The 24,647-nt window shown below is 36.2% G+C and overlaps 1 protein-coding gene and 1 long non-coding RNA gene across 9 annotated transcripts in view; one reads left to right on the top strand and one right to left on the bottom strand.

The window, feature by feature from the left end:
- LOC128217248 (muscle calcium channel subunit alpha-1-like) overlaps positions 1-24,647 on the bottom strand; it is a 167,879-nt gene that overhangs the window by 57,268 nt on the left and 85,964 nt on the right. For all 8 annotated transcript variants that reach the window (XM_052924262.1, XM_052924254.1, XM_052924256.1 and 5 more), the window contains exons 4-13: positions 23,011-23,150; positions 20,718-20,827; positions 17,051-17,203; positions 16,577-16,767; positions 14,655-14,758; positions 7,133-7,248; positions 3,238-3,294; positions 2,657-2,747; positions 1,204-1,364; positions 195-420 (exon numbers count right to left, since the gene is read on the bottom strand). In XM_052924262.1, coding sequence (XP_052780222.1) covers positions 195-420; positions 1,204-1,364; positions 2,657-2,747; positions 3,238-3,294; positions 7,133-7,248; positions 14,655-14,758; positions 16,577-16,767; positions 17,051-17,203; positions 20,718-20,827; positions 23,011-23,150 — 1,349 coding nt within the window. The remainder of the gene's footprint in view (positions 1-194; positions 421-1,203; positions 1,365-2,656; positions 2,748-3,237; positions 3,295-7,132; positions 7,249-14,654; positions 14,759-16,576; positions 16,768-17,050; positions 17,204-20,717; positions 20,828-23,010; positions 23,151-24,647) is intronic.
- Positions 7,255-9,095, top strand: LOC128217251 (uncharacterized). The gene is made up of 3 exons (XR_008258212.1): positions 7,255-7,858; positions 8,482-8,624; positions 8,992-9,095. It is a non-coding gene; the product is annotated as an uncharacterized LOC128217251 (long non-coding RNA).

Here is a 24,647-nt window from a genome sequence, read left to right as displayed (position 1 = left end):
GTGCAGTCGAAACACGTTGGCTCAAACTCCCACAGACCGGCGACAATACTTCAAGCCTCAGAAAAATTGAGCCAAGCGGGATTGCTTACGATCAGTATAAATAAATGGGTCCTTAACATTCAGTTCAACCAACAAGGAATTTGAGCCAAGTGAGTTCCAGCCATAGGGGTTCGACTGTATTGTCCATTCCTTACCTAGTAGCTTTAAACAATCGTAGAAGGCGAGCGCATCGTAACACACTGACACCAAGAGGCGGCAGAACTTCAAACTGTATCAACAATACCTCCGCAATACTGCATAGTACCACAAAACAGTCAAAGCGGTTAAATAATGACACAAAGTAGCCTTGGAACCCCAAGCTATACATCTTCAACAACATCTCCAATGTGAATAATATCACAAAAAATATGTTGGCAATTTCTGAAATGAGAAATAATAAATACTATAAGAACAAACATTCAGTTATGAATAAAATCCTTTTCAAATGAAAGCTGAACAATGCTTTTCAGGATACAGAGGATATTTGTTGAATTTTGGTGCTAGATCTAAATTTATTTCACCAAGAAAGGTATGTTTTCACGAGCAGAGTACCAAAATTGCTGTCTGAAATTGTCATCCAAACAAAATTTGACTTGTTCACATAAAATGAACGACAAAAATTCATAAATAAACAATGTTCTGATCAAAAAATTATTTTTCACCTTTTCAACACCCATATGTTTATAAAGTAGTTGACCTCAATTATGGTATCAGAGTCAATGGCAAGCATGAAAGCTGCACTTTCACAGATTGAACGTTTTGACAACTTTTTTTATTTTTTGTCTTGGAATGAGCCAATTTATGTGAAAATGCATGTAAACCAGTCATATACGAATGCTGACAAAAAATAGATCGCAGATTTTTATTTTTAAGTTCAAAAATTGATGTTCTATGCATTTTTCTAAAACCGTTGGTAATGGTTTTAGCCATAAAATATTAATTTTGAAACGGAAATATGAAAATCTGCGATCTGATCTTTTGTCAGCAGTCACTTGATTGCAGATGTTTACGCAAAAGAATGCTTATTCCAAGACAAAAATTTTTAAAGTTGTAAACACGGTAAATCTGTGAGAGTGCAGCTTTAATGTCAAGTAATGATGACCTATTAGGATTAAAGGCTACAAACAACCATTACTCATAAGGCTACAAACAACCATTACTCACCTTGGAATTTATCTAGCCATTCTGGCTGTCTATAATGCTCTGAGGTTAAAACACAAGTATTTAAAAACACCATCACAATAACTGTCCAATAGAATGGAGTACTTTTTACAAATGTTCTACACGCTCTTCTACCACGACGATTTAACTTCCGTAATCTCCGACTGCAAAAGAAAAGCAATTTGTTAGATTAACAAGAGGACCGCAGAGCAAACACAACACATGTCTGTTGTTGTTTGTTAAGACAAATAAAGGGCATAACATGTTAGTGGTCTCACAACTCATGTGCATAATGCATCGGGCTACATGTGTACCAAGTTTCATTGGAATAACTTAAATTTTTAATAAGTTATGGCCAAGGTTCAGTTTTTTGCATGATGACAACAACACAAAGGCTATCCCTATAACACATCACTTTGGCTTTTTTCTCTCTGATACCCAGACAAATGCATGTTTTTTTAAGACATGTCTTAAAACGTAAAAATGAACATGTTTAAAGCCACGGCAAATCTAAATAGCTTTACAAATGGAATGCAAATAATCCGCCCCTGAAACATGCAATCATTTCCTGAAAAATATTATCACCCCTTGAAACATGTAATCACCCCCTAAAAACATGATCATACCCAAAAAACATGATAATCCCATACACTATGACATAACCCCCTAAAATACATAATAATCCCCTGAAATATGTAATCACCCATGAAATATGTAATCACCCACTACAACATGTAATCACCCACTGAAATACAGAATCCCCCTACCCCCTTATATATGTAATCACACCCTGAAATACAGAATCACTCCCTAAAAACATTACCATCCCCTGAACCCCAAAATATTTACTCATCCCCTGAACTATGAAATATGTAGTAACCCCTGTAATGTGTAATCACTCACAGATATATGTTATCACCCCCTGTAGTGCGTAATCACTCCCTGAAATACGTAATCACCCCATGTAGTGCTTAATCACTCCCTGAAATACGTAATCACCCCCTGTAGTGCGTAATCACTCCCTGATATATGTAATCACCCCCTGTAGTGCGTAATCACTCCCTGATATATGTAATCACCCCATGTAGTGCGTAATCACTCCCTGAAATACGTAATCACCCCATGTAGTGCTTAATCACTCCCTGAAATACGTAATCACCCCATGTAGTGCTTAATCACTCCCTGAAATACATAATCACCCCATGTAGTGCGTAATCACTCCCTGATATACGTAATCACCCCCTGTAGTGCGTAATCACTCCCTGATATACGTAATCACCCCCTGTAGTGCGTAATCACTCCCTGATATATGTAATCACCCCCTTTAGGGTGTTATCAAACCCTTATATATGTAATCACCACCTGTAGTGCATAATCACTCCCCAATATATGTAATCACCCCCTTGGCCCTGACCTTGACATACATAATCAAGCCCTGAACGACATTATCACCCACCTCTTTCTGTGCCACCAGGTCTGTTGAACTTCATCTACGTCTATTCCATCTTCTGTTTTATCCGATGAATCTGTCTCATTCGGAACTTTGGCTTCAAAATATATAAAGATATAATTGTGAATTATAAGGCCATGACTTATTCTAAAGTTTAAAATAGTAACACTTTAACTGTGCTTTAGAAAAAGTAATTACAAAAACAGCATTTTTTTTTGTTTTTAAGAAATTATTATAGTATGTATATTTAAGAAGTTTCTTGGATGAAAACATCCCAAAAGTGACAAAGGTTTATGACAAAATTAAAACAAGAGCATCTTGGAGCAAACATTAAAGCTTGTCTACTCTTTCTAAACAAGGGGCATAACTCAATAATTAACGAAACCAGAGTTATGGTAAATTCTATACAAATGCGTATAGGATCGGGTAACAAGTTTCATTTGAATATCTTGATTTCTTTTTAGATTTAGTTCAGGTTTAAGTTGCTGCAAGATTCTACAGCCAACAATACCAGGGCTATCATAATACCCCACATATCTTTCTTCGAATACAGACAAGCAAAAATAAATCATCACACATTGACCCACCATGACCTCTCTTTTCAGTCTCCTCCCCTTCCTCCTCATTTTCTGGGTCCATCATCTCTGTAGAAATAGAAACAATAAAACATTGCATTAGACTTAAATAAATAAAATAATCTTTAAGTGACACTCTTATTCATAATGTATAACAAAGCTCAATTTTGACTGATAAACCTTTAACCATTTAATAGCAGAAAGCGAAAAAATATTAAATGATTGATGAATGCTACAGTCATCGAAATTAGACTTTTGGATGAACAAGCCCAAATGCTTATACTAATGCTTGGCATTAAATTTTGTAACAAGCCCTGCTATATAAGATTCAGAATTTGAGCAAGCCCGAAAGACATTTTACCAGTGCAGGGCTTGCGGGCTTGTGCTAATTTCGACCACTGATGCTAAAAGATTTACTGTGGTCTTCTATAGTCTCATAAGGTAAACATACCATGTTTATGCTGATTTCTTTCAAATTATCCGTATCCTTCATAAGAATTATTGTTTTTGACATTTATTCATCCTTTTTGGAATATTAAAACAATACTACTTATTGCGGTAAATCATATTTGGGAGTAAGAGTGCATACTTATTTCTATTTAAGCATAGTTGATTGAAGCCATTAACATGACAAAATGGATCTTAGGTCAGTTTCTATGAGTTGTAAGTCCTGGTATTTCAGAGACTATGGTAAACCTGGAATCTGTTAGATTTACACTACTAGGGTAAGAGACATATTTATCTAACAAATAGCCAAAAGTGTAAATATTATATTACTATTTAAGGGCATGTAACTCTACGACAAGATGGTCAAGGGTCACAAAATATATGCCAGTCACCACTACTACCCATTCTGTAGGTATCATGTACCAAGTATTCAAGTGACAGTGCTGCAACTATGGAAAAAGTTTGCTCCACAAAGTCTGTTATAGCCAAAAGTATAAGAACTGTTGTTTAAGGGCACATAACTGACCATGGATCATGGAAAAAATGCCAGGGCGTAGTTTGTTCCAACCTTTGCAACAGATCACCCGGACAATTAACTTTACTTTGTCCAAGTATAATTCCCCCTTCACACTTCAAATGCAACGGCATAATTTAGGACAATCCAACAATTACAGCGTATAAGATCTTATAAATGTTTTTTGTTATATACAATGCATTCATGAAACAGATCTTCAGCTTGTTAATAGATATAATTATAGATTTATGCTTTAGGGAAATAAAAATTGCATCAAACCCTGACCAATATTTTTGTGTATAGGAAGAATCAAGAAAAGAAACACTCAACTAATTAATATTCAGCCCGGAAATATGAGAGCAGCCAGGAAACCTGAATTGGCATCAATGAAGGCATTCAACCCTCATTTCGTCTCAACATCTGACAATGTAATCTAATTGTACCGCTATCCCGAAGAGGGTAGAACAAATATATTACACAATATACACAGCCTTCTTGTCTGCACAACTGGGATATGTGGATATCGATATGCATGTAGATAGCATTGTGCAATACTATCAGGTTTCGGATGTAAGGTACTTAATCACAACTACTACTAAACAATAGTGTACAACATTCAGTGATATTTCAATCTGAAATTTTAAAAAATGGGCCATTGAGAAAAACAAAAGTGAGGACATCTTTCAAATAGTGAAACATCAATGTGTCAATATCTGTCCCATGATGAAACAGTAATGTGACACAAGTGTGACAATATCTCTCCCATGATGAATCATCAATGTGACAATATCTGTCCCATGACAAGAGTGACAATATATGTCACGTGACGAAACACAAGTGTGACAATATCTCTCCCATGATGAATCATCAATGTGACAATATCTGTCCCATGACAAGAGTGACAATATATGTCACGTGACGAAACACAAGTGTGACAATATCTCTCCCATGATGAAACATTAATGTGACAATATCTCTCCCATGACAAGAGTGACAATATCTGTCCCATGACCAAACACTAGTGTGACAATATCTCTCCCGTAACAATACATTAGTGTAACAATATCCCTCTCATGACCAAACACTAGTGTGACAATATCTCTCCCATAATGAAACATTAGTGAAAACTTTAAGCTGTCAACCCAGGGATCGCAGGTTTGATCCACGCCCAACTACTATTTGTCATGGCTATACAATGGCACGTTATAGAACCGGGGTTACATTCTGTCAGCGCACTTTATCCCCCAATCTAGCAAGACTTGTACTAAAGATGGGGCCAACCACCATCGGCAGTCCCTCGGCATCGATAAGCGTACTTTCCCCTTCTAGATGAGTGTAATTGTCTGCATTATGCAACAGCAGAAAAACCATATTGATACTTCGGACAAATATTACTGCAATGCCTATAGACAACACCTTAACGTAATTAAGCCCTCAAACTATGTCTGAGTTAATATCAAATAACGACAAACCCTAAACAGAGCCAGACAAATTTGGTTTCCCCAGTTGCTGACAATTCCAAGTGACCGCACAAATCAATAACACATTAGAAATTCAGGAAGAATTACCAATAAACTTCTATACTTTCTGCAGTTGGTGAGTTACAGCTATCCTAATCTTTTAAAAATTCAAATGATTGAATTTTCATACTAAAAGACAAACTTTGATCCTCAAAAGGGGATCTCTTTTGGTCCCAGAAAACGAACACCACTACCAATATCTACCATAGGTGGCAGTCTCGTTTCTTCCAAGGAAACAGACTTGAGCATGATTCTATAAGCTTTCAAATCTTGTCAAAAGCAAAGCAAAACAAGAAAATTCGTTGAATTAATATCCCCCACCGGATTAGGCAAATGGTGGCATGGAAATCAGGTGTTGGTAACCAAACATGCAATAATTATGACTGCAGAGTGATGGACTCTTGATGAATATTGGATATGAGATATGAGTTTGTTTGCAACGATTTGATAATAAAATAAATATTGTATATCATGTAGCATTTAGATTTGACCTAGTAACCTAGTTTATGACCCTACATTACCCAGTTTCAAACTAAAAAAAAAAAGATTTCATGAAGGCAAACATTCTGAACAAGTTTCAAGAGGATTGGACCAAAATTATTGCAAAAATAAAGCTCCTAGAGAATTGCAGAGGTTTTTGTAAGATTAGACCTATTGTTTTACTCCATGTAACCTAGTTTCAAAGTAAGCCGAGATTTTATAGAGGCAAAATTCTGATTAAGTTTCATGAAGATATGAGCAGGCAGATTTTGCCTCTGTTTGTTCCCAAGATTTCTGTAAGATTAACACATAATGGCCCAGTTTTGACCCTATGTGACCCACTTTCAAGATGTTTTCAAGGGGAATATTCTGACCACAGTTCGAAGAAAGGTTGATCAATCAATACCAATATTTGGTTCTGGACATGATTTTTCAAAGATTTGACCTAGTGACCTAGGGTCTGACTTCATGTGACTTAGTTTTAAACTAGTCAATCATTCCATCAATGAAAAAAATCTGATTAAGAATAAAAAATTATGGTCCAGAAATCATGGCCTCTTGTATGTTTCTATTATTTTTCTAAGATTTGACCTAGTGACCTAGTTTTTGACCCCATGTGAACAGCTTTTAAAATTTCATAAAGGGTAAAATTTTGTCCAAGTTTGAACATTATGTAACCAATCATTACCATGATATGGTTCCAGACAAAAAAGAAGAAGATTTGACCTATTGTCCTAATTTTTTATCAAATATGACCCAGTTTTAAATTTGTTCCAGAGTTATCAAGCAAAAACATTCAGATTAAGTTTGATAAATGTCGGACCAAATATAATGACACTAGTGTGTTTCAAAGATTTTTCTAAGATTTTACTAAATATAACCAACCTGCTTGAATAATTAAGTCTAGGTAATCCCAGTAAACACATGTATATTATGTATAACCCACCTGCTTGAGTGATCCAGTCTAGGTAACCACGGAGATCCTCATCAAGTTGCTGTTTTTCTCGCAGTTTTTGGAAATCACCTCGAGCCTTCGCCTTCTCTCTCTCCTTGGAAAACTCTCTGAAATACAAGATAAGATTAACTTTGACAGTATCACACATATTTCAAATCAGTGTACTAGTAGAAACATGTTAAGTACATGTAATCAAATAAAACAGAACAAGCAGAACATTTACATTCTTTGGAAGCGTGGTTGGAATTGTTGGTGTTTGTAATCTATGTGTGGTTACACTTGTGAAGCTGATGGAGGAAAGTTAGCATTAAGGTATTAGCCATGTAATACAACTCGGGAAACATCGGGTAACATCGACATATATCGCCACTCGCCGTAACAGATCGCGACGAACATCGGGCGTATTCGGCCTGTACCGGATGTTGCTATTTTTAGAAACAGAAGGTATTTCCCGGCTATTCATAGGTCAATAATGGAATTTCTACATCGTAGGATTTGGAAACGTTGTGATGTTTTTCTCATGAATATATGTTTAAAATAAATAAACACTTAAAGTACACACTGACAGTTGATTACGATACATCTAACAATTTGAGTCATTACAGTTAAACATGGATTACAAGTGAAATATACGCGTAAGAGAAGATTTTCTCTCGAAAAAACGAACTGTCAACAATCGGCATGGAACTGGGATATTCGTATCAAAGGGCTCTGAATGTAAGTATCCTTGAGTAGTTTTGTACGTTGATGTGTTCAAAAACGTTTGTTTTTTTAATTTATCTTTGGAATTCTTAAATCATTTTTATTAGCTAAATGTTTAGACAGCATGTTCATATTTTACATGTACTTATGTACATGTTACATATTTTTATATGTACTTATGTACATAACTTATGTTTAAGATATAATATGAGTATGTAATCTTTCAATTGATTGTTTTATCTTAGAAAAATATTAGACTTAAAATTTTGTTTAAAAATGATGTGTTTTGGTACGTGACCTATTTCTAACATACAACAATACATGTACATACCCGTTATTTGTTTACAAAATGCATATTTTCAAAATTAACCTGTGAAAAAAAGTTGTATGTGGTTTGGGGCTTGAAGCCGCATCTGCTAGGACACTATTGACATTCATTGGCTTGGTGTAGGTCTCGTTAAAACCCCATACTGTTGTGAATCATTATCAACCATATGCACAACAACTACACATTTGTGCCTATCAACCCTTACTCTTGGCTAAAACAGATATTAGTGCAGAATGTATAATACTTGTGCATTTGTATTTTACGGTGGTAGTTTCTGCTGGTTGATAATCAGAAGTCTAATTTCTTCCAGGCAGGAAAATGACTGAATATTACTTAGTCAACAACACTGGGTTATGAAGAATTCCAGCCTGCATTAAATACTATGTTGGATCCTTGAGAGCTGATTTGACAGCCATGTCCATCCACAAGGCAGTCGCATCTGATCGAGATGATGTGAGTATTTCATATAAAACATATTTGACTTGGTTTTTGTTTTTATAAACCTACTGTATTCAATAATCAAGTGGTGGTGGTGGTGATGGTGGTCAAGTGGTGGTGGTGGTCAAGTGGTGGTGATGATGATGATGATGATGATGATGATGATGATGATGATGATGATGATGATGATGATGAATTTTATTGATAAATTTAATAATTTTCTTTATATATATACATGTATGTATCAGCTTGTTGTTGTTTTTTCAAAATAATGTCGAGAAATATTAAACTGTTTATATTTTATTTTGTATATGTATGGCAGTATAATTATCTAAACTAATTAGTTAGAAAGGCTTTAAAGTACAACTTTTTTCCTTTACAGCATTAAACATTCTTGATGGGTAAAGTACCTGAAGGTGCATGAAAACCAAATCAGCATTGACTCAGCAATGAGTAGTTATCATCTGTGCACACACTACAAGTACAAAGCATGGGAACAGACCAAACTTCAAATGTTGAAGAGTGAAGAATGATTGTGAAAAAAACCTAATTGTTAGAATACCAATGACAAAATAAAACAGATATACATCAAATTACCCACAGAGATTGTTTACATGTTATAATATTAAAAAAAAACATTAGTTGAGAACTTTCAACTCTGATATTTTTGGAGGGGCGAGCCCACTTAGTGTTCTTGTTTCTTCACATATTTTAGTTTAAAAGTACACTCATTTGTTTTAAACTCTGTATTCTGAGTTAGTATCATAAGTAAAATTCATTTATTTGAAAGAGTACATTTTATGAACAAGTCCAATTAAGCTTTATAATTTTTTACAAGAAAAAGGTTGATTTTTAAGCATTTTATTAGCTATAAAAATGTATGGTAACATGACATTATGTATATTTTCTTCAAAACTGGACGGTAAACTATCATAAATTGTGTTTTAAATTGTTCAATAGACATCATAGATAATATCTAAAACGATTTCAGCAGCTTGCCTTATAGTTAACTATTTCTTAAGAATTTTATAAAACTGCTATATATTTTCAAACATCGAAAAACTGCTCTTTTCCGAAGAATCATAAGATCAATCAAAATGATTTTTTTCCATGTGTATCAATAATGTGTTCGTTTGAACTTTAGTTTTCTGTTAACTGAAGTTTATTTTACCAGAAACTGTTGTGTTTATTTCATAATCTCTGATAATGCGAAAAAATTCAAATATAGACAAAATATTTACTTGTCGCTCTTTGTAGCCCTTGGAGTTTGGGGGTGGGTGTAATGGTAAAAAATCTTCAAAATTTGGATAAAAGTCCCATAGTGTACCGTGATTATAACTATGTTGTCGGTTAAAGCTTTTAAAAAAGTGTGTATTGCGCGGCTAATACCTTAAAGAAAGTAAAATGGCACACTTGATCCTGAACTACTTGGGTTAATGGCCATGTGTGTTCATGTCATTTTGTTTGGTGGACGATCTTCAGAAATCATGTAAGCATGATCATACCATTTAGTTTAAACGTTATATTTTACAATGATTGTGAAGAAAGCTATGATAGGTTATACTAAGTCACTCTCGTTGGCATGATGTTGCGCGAGAGTGTTGTCTTGTGTTGTGGGGGAAACCGGAAAACCCGGAAAAACCCCACTTCCCGGCTTGGCTCACATGCGCCCAGGCCGGGAATCGAAACCCAAGGTCGCCTTGGTGAGAAGCAAGTGCGCTTACCTCTGCGCTAACCGGATCATACCATTTATATGCATATCATACATTTTTAGATTTAACAATCCTCAGTATGAATGAGAATGACACATTTTAATATATGAACAAGTAACCCAAACCCAACAAGAAAACAAGCAAAACGTGATACAAATGCCAATGCATTTCTGTTGTTTTTTCAGTCAAAGAAGAGACATAACTCAACAATCACTAAAGACAGTCATGGACCTGGCAATACATGTGGGTATTATCTCTGGATACATGTGTACCAAGTTGTATTGGATAAACTTGAAAATGTTTGAGTTTGCACTCCTTCCCTGGAAACCCAAACAACTACAATACTCCTTTTCTTATTCCCTCCCCCCATTTTTAAAAAAAATAAATCCTAATATAAGAGTCCCATATGGGCAAGCTGCATTTCTCTCATTTCAAAAATTAAATTACATGCCAAGTAAACATCTAGCCTTCAAATAGCATTAGGTGTAAGGAAACAGCCACTATTGTACTGGAGGCACCATCTGTGTCAGGAGAAGCCTGCAGCTTGGCAAGAGAACACTGACAGGCCTGTACAGCAGAGGCACAGGGGACCAATACTGCTGGGTTATTGGACGCTTTCCTCCTCACAATTAGTCTAAAACTTCATTAACTCTTTTGGATATTTGCTTTGAGAACAAATTGCTAGATTGAGATCAGAAAAGCAAAACTATTGTCTGGGTTAAAATTTCTTGGTTCTACAAAATTCTTACACAATGTTTGACAAAGTACTCACAGAATTTTACTAAAAGTTGTAAAAACTCATCAACAAGAGGGCCATGATGGCCCTAAATCGCTCACCTGAGTAAAAGAGTTTAACCTTTGTTATCAATATAGCTTGTTTCTCAAAGAATATTGAACAAGAGCTGTCACAGTATGAGACGAATGCCCCCGAATGTGTCATTGACCTATGAACAAGTACATGAAAAGTTGATCTTGCCTTTACGTGTCAAATTGTTCTGGCAAGTTATTATAAATTGCCTCTGAAATACCACCCATACTTGACAGCCTACACTCTTATGTCCTCATATTCAGCATTCCATTGTGAATAAACACTTAGTGTATCTTTCACCTTAGAGGTAGGGACATGGGTCTTGCACATGACATGTCGTCTTGGTATGTCGAAAATATGTGGCTAGTCATTTTAAAATCTGTCCATTCAAGAGAAAGTTACAGCCCGGTTACGACAGCCTAACCTCCATGTACTTATATGCAGCATACCATTGTGAATAAACACTAAGTGTGACCTTCAACTTAGAGGTAACCGCCCTCAAAAAAGGGGCTCGCTGGAGCACTGTACTAAGGTTTTAGATTATTTTAGGAACAGTTTGTTGTTCTTCTTGATACTAGAGCATTGTGTTAACAATAAATTGTGAAATTCAAGACATGAAAAAAAGAGTATCAGTGATTTGTAAAGAACAAATTCCTGGATTATTCATTCAAAGAATGGAAATGATGGAAAAACAAATTTGCAGCATATGTTGTTTTCTTTTTTTTGACTTGGCTGAAAGGTACCGTATTATATCATGTATAGGACGCTAGCATAGATAGGACACAGGCAAAAAAATAGTTGAAAAAAACGGGGTAAACACCCTTAATATATAAGATAGGACGCAGCGGAAAAATGTAAAAATCGGAGCCGAAAAATTGAGGTTGGTAAAGTATTTACTAGTGATGTTCCGATGATCGATTATAATCGAAAATCGATTGGTTGGGTCTGAAATCGGCGACAATCGATAGTATTTAGTTATAATCGATTATCGAATTATTTTTTTTTAGTAAGTGTTAAGATGTTATCTTTAACAAAATGGCTGATGAAAGCCACAATGTCAGCAAGGAAATAAACTATTTTTTATACAACAACACTTAATAACTTCAATCATAGACATAAGGTATATGCATATAATGATTAAGAGTTTAATACTCTACATGAATAAAACTACAACTCAGGTACTATCTAGTATTTTAAAAACCGATTGTACTATCGATAATCGGTTACTTGACTGGAACCGATCATCGATAGTAAAATTGCAACCGATTCCCAACCTAGTATTAACAACATATATTGAAGTAAAAATCAAACAAAAAATTGTATATAAGGCATAATTCGATAACTGTCTTGTGTATTTCGATAATTATCGTCGTATTTCAGTAATTTAGCGTACACAACAATGATTTAAGTTTTGACATTTTGAGAACATTCATGCATATTATAAGAAATATGAAAATAAAAGAGACCAAACAAAATTATTTTAATACATTTGAGAGAAGTCTATGCAAGGGTGCTTCAGACCAAATTTGGTAAATATCCATCATGAGGTTCACAAGAATAATCGTTTTTTACTCTATTTTTAGCTAAAAGGGGCCAAACAAAATTATGTGAACAAATTTAAGAGAGGTCCATGCAAGGACACTTCAAACCAAATTTGCTGAAGATCTATCAAGGGATTCATGCGAAGAAAATGTTAAGTTTTTTTTTACTAATTTTAGCTCTGGTTGCCCTTAAAAGGGACCAAACAAAATTATTTGAAAAGACCTGACAGAGGCCCATGCTAGGATGCTTCAGACTTGAAGATCCATCAAGCAGTTAATAAGATCAAGTTGTTTAAAGGTTTTTCTATTTTTTGCTCTGGTGACCCCTAAAAGGGGCCAAACAAAACCATTTGAACAAAGTTGAGAGAGGACCATATAAGGATGCTACATATCAAGTATGGAGTCATTCTGACCTTTACTTTCAGAGGAAAAGATGTTTAAGTAACACTATGTAATAAAACTAGTGACCCCTGGGGCGGGGCCATTTTTGACCCCAGGAGAATAATTTGAACAAATTTTGTAGAGGACCACTACATGATGACACATACCAATTTTCAAGGTTCTAGGCCTTGTGGTTTTTGAGAAGAAGATTTTTAAAGTTTTCCCTATATAAGTCTATGTAAAACAAGTGACCCCCGGGGCGGGGCCATTTTTGACCCCAGGGGGATAGTTTTAACAATTTTGGTAGAGGACCACTAGATGATGCTATACACCAAATATTAAGGCTCTAGGCCTTGTGGTTTTGGAGAAGAAGTTTTTCCCTTCCGTTGCCATGGCAACCAGAGTTCTGCATGGAATTCAATTCTTTGAAAAATTTTCAAAGGGGACCACCCAAGGAACATTCCTGTGAAGTTTGGATGAAATTGGCTAAGCGGTTTATGAGGAGATGTCGTTTAAAGTAAAAGTTTACCGACAGACGGACGGACGCCGGCCGGACGCCGGACAAATTGTGATCACAAAAGCTCACCTTGTCACTATGTGTTAAAATAAGCTAAAGAAGATTATATACTATTATAATAAGTGTGTTATGTACAACACAGTAAATTTTCTGGACATGGATAGGTAAGTTATTTGTGAGTGATGCCAGTAGTTCATCTGCAACAACAAGACTCAAATCATAACAAATATTGTTGTAAGCAACCACCTTAACATAAATCAAGCTATTTACCATAAGATGTGATTAATTCTTTCCAACAAAATCATGATCTTTTCATTATCTGTTATTCTACCGCAATCTCAGAAATTGTTCAAGAAAAATCAATGCATGACATTGTGCCTAGCTCCACTTGATGGTAACCTTATCTGCTATATAAACAATGCTTCTTCTTGTTCAATGCTAAAGATGTCCTTTTCGAAAAATTTATTACCGTGGTTTAATATTCTCCTTATGTGGTAATGGAAAACTACTATTTATACAATGAGAGAAATTGTCTGGCCCCAATTAGTTTGGAAATTTTGGAATCAATCTAAGCCCTTTATTTTTTTTTCTATAATATTCCCATTTCGAGACATTTAGAAGTAGTTATATTTAAGAGGATCACAATAAACCATTTTTTATGTTGAAAAATCTAGTTTGGCTAAAAGGTTGTTGCAAAGACAAAAAAATAGCTGTACGGATATGACATAATTGCTGGAGAAGAGGGAGCGACAGAGACCGCGCAAGAGATCGAAAACTGAGACATCATGAGCAGGGGAGAGAGAGGGAGAGAGCATGAGACTGAACAAGAGATGGAAAACTGAGACATCATGAGCAGGTGAGAGAGAGGGAGAGAGCCATGCCAGCAAGAATGTGAAAGCATGAAAGTAAGATTTGAAAGGATGACACTGTTTTCACTAAATATAGAAAAAACTATTTCAGAGATATATAAATATATATCAATTATAGTATATTTTGCCGAAGTCGAATCTTTGTAGCAGAAATCTATCGATGAAACACTTAGATGCATTTTCAAATACGGGAACGTCACAGAGAATGTGTACATACCCGCTAAGGACACCAAGTACGAGGTTTAGAACAAAGAACGACCCGATGATGATCAGACTGGCGAAGTAGATCCACGGCCATTCATTACCCATTGCATCGTTGATCTGAAATATAGTATAACGATGCAAGTAACTTTCATTTATGCATTTGAAGAGCGACAAAAAGAAATAGTGATATTATGATAAAAGCAGCAAATATAACATTTCCTTGTGTGCCTTTCGGTTATTTCTAGAGATTTATCAGTGAAAAGAATTTGATATTGTTTCAAACAGTGAAATAACATTTTGATATTTTAACTGTTTTTAAAATAATTCAAGCCTGCATTCATTTACTTATCAAACATCAAGCACACAGGGTAGAGACAAAGTTTCAACGCCGTTGTTTCTGAAATAACGCCATGTTGGCATACGATTTATTTAGGACGTTTTCCTCAAGAAAACTACTAGTAACTGTTATTTAATATCCTTTTTTTGGCATATGATAAAAAGAAAAAAAAAATTTCAGTGTAAGATCGCAAGATATTTAATACCTTGTAAAAAACAAAGGTTAATATTAAACAAACTGCTAAGCCACTCATGAAATATAGCTTTTGGAGCTCACTCGGTGAAATATATCATGATCTTTCACTGACACAAACAATAATCCTCTATGTAGCTTATTTTGTAAATAAAATCAGATTGATTCTGACCTTAATATTTCTTCAAAGGCCAATTCAAAGAACATGCCCAGAATTTGTCTCCCTAGTTCCACATATCACAACCCTTCTATTCCCATCCATCAAGGGGAGTGAACAAAGTTTAATAAATGTTCATATTTCAACCATATTTCATATTTAGTTCTGCACATTGAAAATTATTTCAAAATCTATATGTACACAGTTGGCAAAACATTTTGCTATTAGACATAATATGTGCTCAGAACTTAAAACTTATATTTATTTATATTTCAAATAAGTTATTAAAAGTAATGAGGGGCCCTTTAAGGGAAAAGTGATCATGTTTTTCCCCTTAGAGATTGAGAACATCTTGCTAAATGATTATCTCTTTATATTCAGCAAGTATTGATTGGGTGCTGCAGAAGCCAAGATTTAAATGTCTGCTGAAAACCACCACCCTATGAAATAAATCTCCAATCTATAGGTGGAAGAATTATAATCATGCTTTGAAGTTTATCAAGAAATTTTAACAGATAACCAGATGTCTTAAGATGAAATTAAGTTAGCTTTTTGAATGAAACAGACTTACTTAAGCTATCATTCATTTGAGAACAAAAAGAGAACATTTTTTAAAATCAATGCATTATCATATAAATCGTGAGATGCATATAAAATAAAGCTTAAACTGAATTTTGTAACCTTTGACAGTAAGAAATCGTCTTCTCCGGTATTAAGAGCACAACTATACAAGCTGACTTGAAAAGAAAGCTTCTCCCATAAAACGTGAGTTCTGTAGTATTGCGGGCTTTGAACGGATGAAAATGGCTATATGTTTCCTAACAAAATGTCAACACTCCTTTTATTCAGACAAATAAACTAAGATCACTGAATGTCAGCATGGAACCATGGTTATATATAAGGCATTTGTTTGCTTTCTTTTCAGATCGATGCATTTCAGGACAATAACCTTTAAAATAATTAAGACATGATCTTTTAAAGCTTATTTTTACATGAAACAACTTTAAAAAAAGAGTAACCCCATGCTCCAAATTTACATGCAATTTCTATAAATTTCTTAGGATAACTAATTTTTCAGCGACAAAAAAAAACAAGAAATTTTTAAACACAATTTTTTATGAAACACTAATGTGATTAACAACGTATTGTATTTTTACATCATTTTTGTCAGTATATAGGTTGCAGCCCAAGGGGTGAATGTGAAAAGGTTCTAAGCGACATTAAATAATAGTCTGCTGCTGTAACTCACGCTATAAAGGACATCAGTCCAGCCTTCCATGGTGATACACTGAAACACTGTGAGCATGGCGAGGGGGAAGTTGTCAAAGTTGGTGATCCCGTCATTTGGCCCGTCCCAGCCGTCCTCGCACACATACCCTTTGGACGCGTTACACTTGTAACCCTTTCCACATGGAGATGGGTCTTCGCTCGCAAACTCCTCTGCAAAAGGGAAACATGTTGACTGAAGATTATCTGTAGCTCTTTTGGTGGTGTTGCATGAGAATAAAACAATATAGTAAATTTCAAGACCCACTTCTAGTGAACCTTTTGGAATAACTTTATAAGCAATTACCATGACACATCATTGAGTGGTTATCACATGATACTCAAATGGTCCAAGGTTTGAACCACGCTGCCTGAGCTTTGTCAATTATTATTCCTGGTTACCTTCAAGGTTTCCTATTCACTTAATGAACTCTTGAAAACTAGAAGCAGGACTTACTGGTTCCATTGATGAAGCAAGTCTTGTGAAGCTTCCCTGAGAAGAGCTCGAGGCCGACAATAGCGTAGATGATGATAACGAAGATGACAAGGAGACAAATGTGTATTAAAGGCCTGATTGCACGGTAGATGGAGTTCAGGACCACCTGTAGACCTGTAAACAAGGAGACAGACGTGGGTTAAAGGCCTGATTGCACGGTACATGCAATACTTAGTCTTTTTTCTTCAAGAAGCAGTCAAGCTAACAATATAAGTGATTTAATGAAGGCTCCTTTTCCGCCTTTGGTACTATCTGTTTGTAACCGTATAAGTGACCAGCCTGAGAACAATTTCTGCATTGCACCCCACACTGGATTACAAACAACTAAGCAACTTGACCAGGTTCAAATACACAAAAGTACTACTGACTACTGTAACAACAAGAATCAATTTGAAGGACCATATTGCTTTTTGATTCTCAAGAGTCCCATATCAGCACAAAAACCTCAAGAGACACTTCCTGTATTTTTCTAAACAACAGAAATAAGTAATTATCTGCTGATAGGTTAAATCGGTTGGACACCAAAAGGAAGAATAATCATGCAATTAGTGAAGCTCTGTGCTCTGCATGCAGGATTTCCCCAGATAGTTGGACATACAAATACAAACATAACAGAAAAAACAGTTCAATGATCTCAGGTGACTTCATGTCAGTTTTTTATGCTAATGAAAATGTTTTGATCTAATACTCTAATATTATTTTCCATTTATTCTTTGAAGGTAGGGTATTTTCCATTTATACTGTGCAGGTAGGGTATTTTCCATTTATACAGTGCAGGTAGGGTATTTTCCATTTATACTGTGCAGGTAGGGCATTTTCCATTTAAACTGTGCAGGTAGGGCATTTTCCATTTATACAGTGCAGGTAGGGTATTTTCCATTTATACTCTACAGGTAGGGTATTTTCCATTTATACTGTGCAGGTAGGGCATTTTCCATTTATACTGTGCAGGTAGGGTATTTTCCATTTATACTGTGCAGGTAAGGTATTTTCCATTTACACAGTGCAGGTAGGGTATTTTCCATTTATACAGTGCAGGTAGGTAATTTTCCATTTATACTCTACAGGTAGGGTATTTTCCATTTATACTGTGCAGGTAGGGTATTTTCCATTTATACAGTGCAGGTTGGTTATTTGGTCACTCTACTTCAACTATAGGAACAATATTTGCCAGATTTTCAATTTCCAAGAGGCACCCAGGAGAAGCTACAATATCCATCATTTTGAAGAACTTTAAAACTCGAGATGGACATGTTGTTAATTGACTGCTATAAGGCTTTTATATGTATAGGTATATGAAACTTGTACAGAAATATATATATATGTACATGTGTCATGGAGAGTAGTAAAGCTTGATGTCAGAATGGCAATAGTAACATAAATTCAATAACCTTTTCATTACATACGCTTAAAACAGTAAAATGACACTTCAATCAATGTTTGCATGTATTCATTGCATATTTCTAGAAATTACGGAAGTTATGCATTGTTTGCACATTTATGTATAATGATGTTCCATGGAATGTCAGAGACTTACTTCAGACCCGAGGAAGTAGTCTGGCAAAGTCTAAACACCTGATATGAAAAGTTCACAATCATGTCTGATATATATTGACATCGGGCGCTGTGAAGAATTCATTTAACGTATGTGATAATAAAGCAAACAACAATAAGAAAATGATGAGCACTTAGGTAAACAAATTGAGGTTTAACTCAATTCAATGTCACTTAATTATTGTACTTTTTTATTTTATCATATATATCCTTAATATAGGATTCTGAATTTGTTACAGTTTTGTCTCAATAGGCAAAAGAGAGACTTGTATCAATCAGCAATATCTCTTTCTTTGGGAGCAATAGGTCCAATCTTTACCAGATGTGATTGGTACCTAGGTCCAAGATTAACTAAAAAACTCATTAGATTTACAATGTGAGCTTATAAATAAGTCCATAGATCCTCCCCCAGAGGGCCAACTGTGATTAACTCTTTAGAATGTGGTCATATCTGATAATATCTGGGACTTTTGTACTGAGAAATGGTTTTCATTTATTCCTAGAATTTTTTCTGAGCTATCCAGCTCTAGATCGGGTGTAAGTTCATGAAAATTCTTCATCAAGTTCCCTGCTGGCTTTGAAGGGCTAAGTCTGACTTTGTTCCAATAACCTCACTTCAGTCTGATAACCTGAATTTGATCTGCTAACCTCAATTCATTGAGATAACCTCACTTTGGTCCAATAGCCTCACTTTGGCACCAGTGATGGGACAGAGATGACACCAATGATGGGACAGAGATGAAACCGGTGACGGGACAGAGATGACACCGGTGATGGGACATATATGACACCAGTAATGGGACAGAGCTGACACCAGTGATGGGACAGAGATGACACCAGTGATGGGACAGAGACGACACCAGTGATGGGACAGAGATGAAACCGGTGACGGAACAGAAATGACACCGGTGATGGGACATATATGACACCGGTGATGGGACAGAGATGACTACAGTGATGGGACAGAGATGACACCAGTTATGGGACAGAGATGGCACCAGTGACGTGACAGAGATAACACCAGTGACAGGACAGAGATAACATCAGTGACGGGACAGAGACAACACCAGTGATGGGACAGAGATGACACCAGTAATGGGACAGAGATGACACCAGTGATGGGACAGAGATGACACCAGTGATGGGACAGAGATGAATACAGTGACGGGACAGAGAGAACACCAGTGACAGGACAGAGATGACACCAGTAATGGGACAGAGATGACCCCAGTGATGGGACAGAGATGACACCAGTGATGGGATAGAGATGACTACAGTGACGGAACAGAGATGACACCAGTGACGGAACAGACATTACACCAGTGACAGGATAGAGATGACACCAGTGATGGGACAGAGACGACACCAGTGATGGGACAGAGATGACACCAGTGACAGGATAGAGATGACACCAGTGAAGGGACAGAGAAAACACCAGTGACAGGATAGAGATGACACCAGTGACGGGACAGAGAAGACACCAGTGATGGGACAGAGATGACACCAGTGATGGGATAGAGATGACACCAGTGATGGGACAGAGAAGACACCAGTGATGGGACAGAGATGACACCGGTGACTGGACAGAGATGACACCAGTGATGGGACAGAGAAGACACCAGTGACAGGATAGAGATGACACCAGTGATGGGACAGAGATGACACCAGTGATGGGACAGAGACGACACCAGTGTTGGGACAGAGAAGACACCAGTGACAGGATAGAGATGACACCAGTGATGGGACAGAGATGACACCAGTGATGGGACAGAGACGACACCAGTGTTGGGACAGAGACGACACCAGTGATGGGACAGAGAAGACACCAGTGATGGGATAGAGATGAGACCAGTGATGGGACAGAGACGACACCAGTGATGGGACAGAGATGACACCAGTTACGGGACAGAGACGACACCAGTAACGGGACAGAGACTACACCAGTGACAATACCTCGCAGTGGAAAGAACAGTCAATCAATTTAAAAAGTGACATGTTGGTTAGACCCTGTGCATGTTGGTTATATCATTCACATAATATAATAAACTATAGGATGGTTTTTTAGTACACTTACTTGGAGCTCTAGAAACAAGACGAAGGGGTCGTAGCACCCTGAAAGCCCGTAAAACTTTGACATCGAACACATCACCTTCTACTGTGGCTGATACTATAGTACTGATTAATCTGAAATACAAAATCATTTGCTTATTAGAACAAAGTTGGAAGGGACAGAACAGAACTGAACAGAACTATCAATACATATCAAAATGCTCTTACAGAATGGTTTCACTGTTGGCTATTTAACCATATCAGATAAATGTATAATTGTGCATGTATAATACATTAAAAGCAGTTTATATGTTAATATTAATAAAAACAATTTTATAAGCGCAGTTTGGATATTTAACACTGCTGAGTTTAATTTCCCTGAAACAAAAAATGTAAATTTGTGTAACTTAAGTTATGCAACATAAAGACCAAAAGACTGCAAGGGAGAAAAAGTAATTAAATCCACAAAATTGGACACGACCACATCAATTCAGCCAGCAATTTCCGTAGTTTGTCACTGGGCAAAGGCAACGTAATGCGTTTCCCACTTTTCATTGGCCAATTCAATTACTGCCTTATGAAATTTCTGCCCAAAGACATGTTTTCAAGAAATAGTTTATTTCAGCAAATTTACCCCTATCGTCTTAACTGTTTTTTTGTAGCTTGGAGATGTTTACTTTCAATGTTTCAAATATGAACAAGATTAATTGATAAAATGTAAATGACATTCTGCTTAGGCATTTTCTATTTTGTCTACTGCTTTTATTTTATAAGCTGCATTTAGCAATGTACAACTGTTGTCTTGTCATATTGCATGTTTACCATAGCTTACAGGGCTTAATCCTCTGGAAAGTCATATTTTCCATAAATTACAGGGCTTAGAGCTCTAGACAGTCATATTTTCCACAGCTCACAAGACTTATAGCTCTAGACAGTCATATTTCCCATCGCTTACAGGACTTAGAGCTCTAGACAGTCATATTCACCATAGCTTATAGGACTTAGACCACCAGACAGTCATATTCACCATAGCTTACAGGGCTTAGAGCTCTAGACAGTCATATTCACCATAGCTTACAGGGCTTAGAGCTCTAGACAGTCATATTCACCATAGCTTATAGGACTTAGAGCTCTAGACAGTCATATTCACCATAGCTTACAGGGCTTAGAGCTCTAGACAGTCATATTCACCATAGCTTATAGGACTTAGAGCTCTAGAGTCATATTCACCATAGCTTACTGGGCTTAGAGCTCTAGACAGCCATATTCACCATCGCTTACAGGGCTTAGAGCTCTAGACAGTCATATTCACCATATCTTACAGGGCTTAGAGCTCTAGACATTCATATTAACCATATCTTACAGGACTAAGAGCTCTAGACAGTCTAGTTGGCATGACAGTACATGCATGGGTGAAAGTTGGAAATCTTGAGAATCCTGAAAATTTAGCTGGGGGCCATGGGGCCGCCTGGGCCCCCGTTGGGTCCAGGGCAAAGCGCTGGTAGGGGCCCCCCGGAAGCTCCTGGGAATGAGTGGTTTTGAGTGCTTGTACAGCACTTTTCCAGGATTATATGATTGCCAAAGAAACTGACTTATTATCATGCACGCTGGGGGTAGAAACTTCATTTTCAATATTTTTTGCAACGATCTTTTATCACAAGAATATTGTTGTTGTTTTTTAAAAGAATCATCTAACCGCCAAAAGACCAGCTATTTTATTGGACTACAGGGTACAGTGAGCCAATCAGAATTGTTGTATTATATCGTAATTCACCGCTACCTAGGCGTTTAAAAAGCGTCTGCAATGTCTTGATGATCGCGAACATTCCCAATTGGGAGCGATTGGCTTTCCCGTTCGGACTTATTGGCGGAACGGTCGAACCCAGCTAGTCTATTTATGGCCGTAGCCGTACGCGCTCCAGGCTATCTTCATAAAAACCCGTAAGCGAGCACCTTGCAATGACGAATCGTTACTAAAAATAAATAGCAAAACAGATAGAGTCACTGGAATTTACTTTCGTTTTCGTTTCAACAATTTGAAAGTCGAAGTCAGGGTTGAGGTAGGCCTATACCCCCTACCCCCCTCTGAAATCTCAACGGATTTACACGATTTGGAAAAGTGATACCTGAGGACATCGAAAATCCGGAACTTCTGGAGCAGTCCAGAAAACTTTCACCCATGTACATGAGAGGGTGGTCTTGCATAGTGGGGGAAACCAGAGTTACCCAGAGGATACACTCTTGTCCAGTTTGGTGATAACATGTAGGTTTTGAATTTAATCAAATAATGGTAAAATATTTTTAAAACAATTACTTACCCTATAACTACTATAATGAAATCTAGAACGTTCCAATATGTGCGGAGATAAGCACCAGAGTGAAGTATGAAACCATATGCTATAATTTTCATAACAGCTTCCACCGTAAATATCACAAGAAATATTATCTCTATATGCTCCTGAAAAAAACAAAAAGAACAATGTTTTAAATGATTGATTTACAGTTGATGTTTTATCACACATTCTATAAAAAAGCACTAAGCCATTACTAAAGCCAGAGTTATGTGCCATTGTCAATGTTATCACATGCACTTAAAAGGACTGTACTCCGTACGATGAAAATAGCGGAAAAAAAGAGAAAATTGTCGAAAACTGACATAATCTTGGTATCGATGTGTACAATGCATTGAAACTTACTAACTGAAGTACCACATAGTTTACAATAAATTGAGTGGTGTTGTTTTTTTCCATCAAAAAAGATTACTGGGTATGTCTACCTAGTAGAATTCATTCTATATGCGTGATTGGCTAGTCGATGTTATCACGTGATATTACCGAGGTAGGTGTATAGCTTAATTATATCACCCATTTAGAGTAAGCCTTCGTAGCTCAGTGGATACAACGCTGAACTGCAATTTTGGCGACACCAGTTCAAACCCGGTCTTCGACACATTTTTTTTTTAAATTTTGGTATTCTTTTTTACAATTACGATATCAACAAGTAAAACATTTTATTAAATAATTGTCCTGAGGTAACAGATTCTTGGTGTAAAGTCCCTTTAATTCTATGTAAATATCTTGGGACATAAATTGAGGTATGGCCAAAAAAAAATTGCCCACTTACAACACATCAAGGCTATGACACTAGTTCAACTGTTTTCTTTGAAAAATAGACAAGCCAATAAAACATCAACATAGAATTTTGACAACAAAAGTATCTCTCTGTAACATTTTTATGTACATTTAATGCAATGTAAATCATATTATAGCAAGAATAAGACAGATTTGCTTTCAACAACAAAAGTTAACAAGAGTGCCAAGTGAAATAAAATGCTTGCCTGTTGTTGTTTTTTTAGTTGAAAAGTGGTACTGCTTTTAAAAGCCATAGTTATGGGTCTAATACTATATACATGTTATATGTGAATATATCTTGCATGGTTCGAGTTCTCTCTAATGCAATGACAACATCAAAGTTATTACAATACTTCAACTATTTTTCTTGAAAACAACAACAAAGAGATGAATTGAAAACCAAATGGTAAAAGCACTTCTTCCTAAAATAGTTATCATTTCAATCATTTGGGCACATTCAAGCATTTTCTATAATTGCAGTCCTACTGTATTTCAATTTGGATGCAAGAAACAGTAAACATTGCATGTGTGTTATTTTAAGACCCAGCTGTGCTATATTTAGATATGATGAAAAACGAAAAGGACACAGGGCCAACTTGTCAATAACCATACAAAAGCATACCAAAAAAATATCGGTTAAAATATCAAGAAATTTCATTGAAAAATAAGGGACTTACTGAAATCGTATTACAATTTTTAACTTTACATTAAAACAAACTTAGTGTAGCATTTCCAGCCACCCTTTGGTTTCAAAATAATTCATTTTAACAACCAACAATATACAGTACACTCCACGCGGAACTATCACTTTCCTCGGTCACTCG

This window comes from Mya arenaria, chromosome 14 (assembly GCF_026914265.1).
Source record: "Mya arenaria isolate MELC-2E11 chromosome 14, ASM2691426v1".
Classification (NCBI taxonomy): Eukaryota; Metazoa; Mollusca; class Bivalvia; order Myida; family Myidae; genus Mya; species Mya arenaria.
This window is presented reverse-complemented; position numbering and strand designations above follow the sequence as displayed.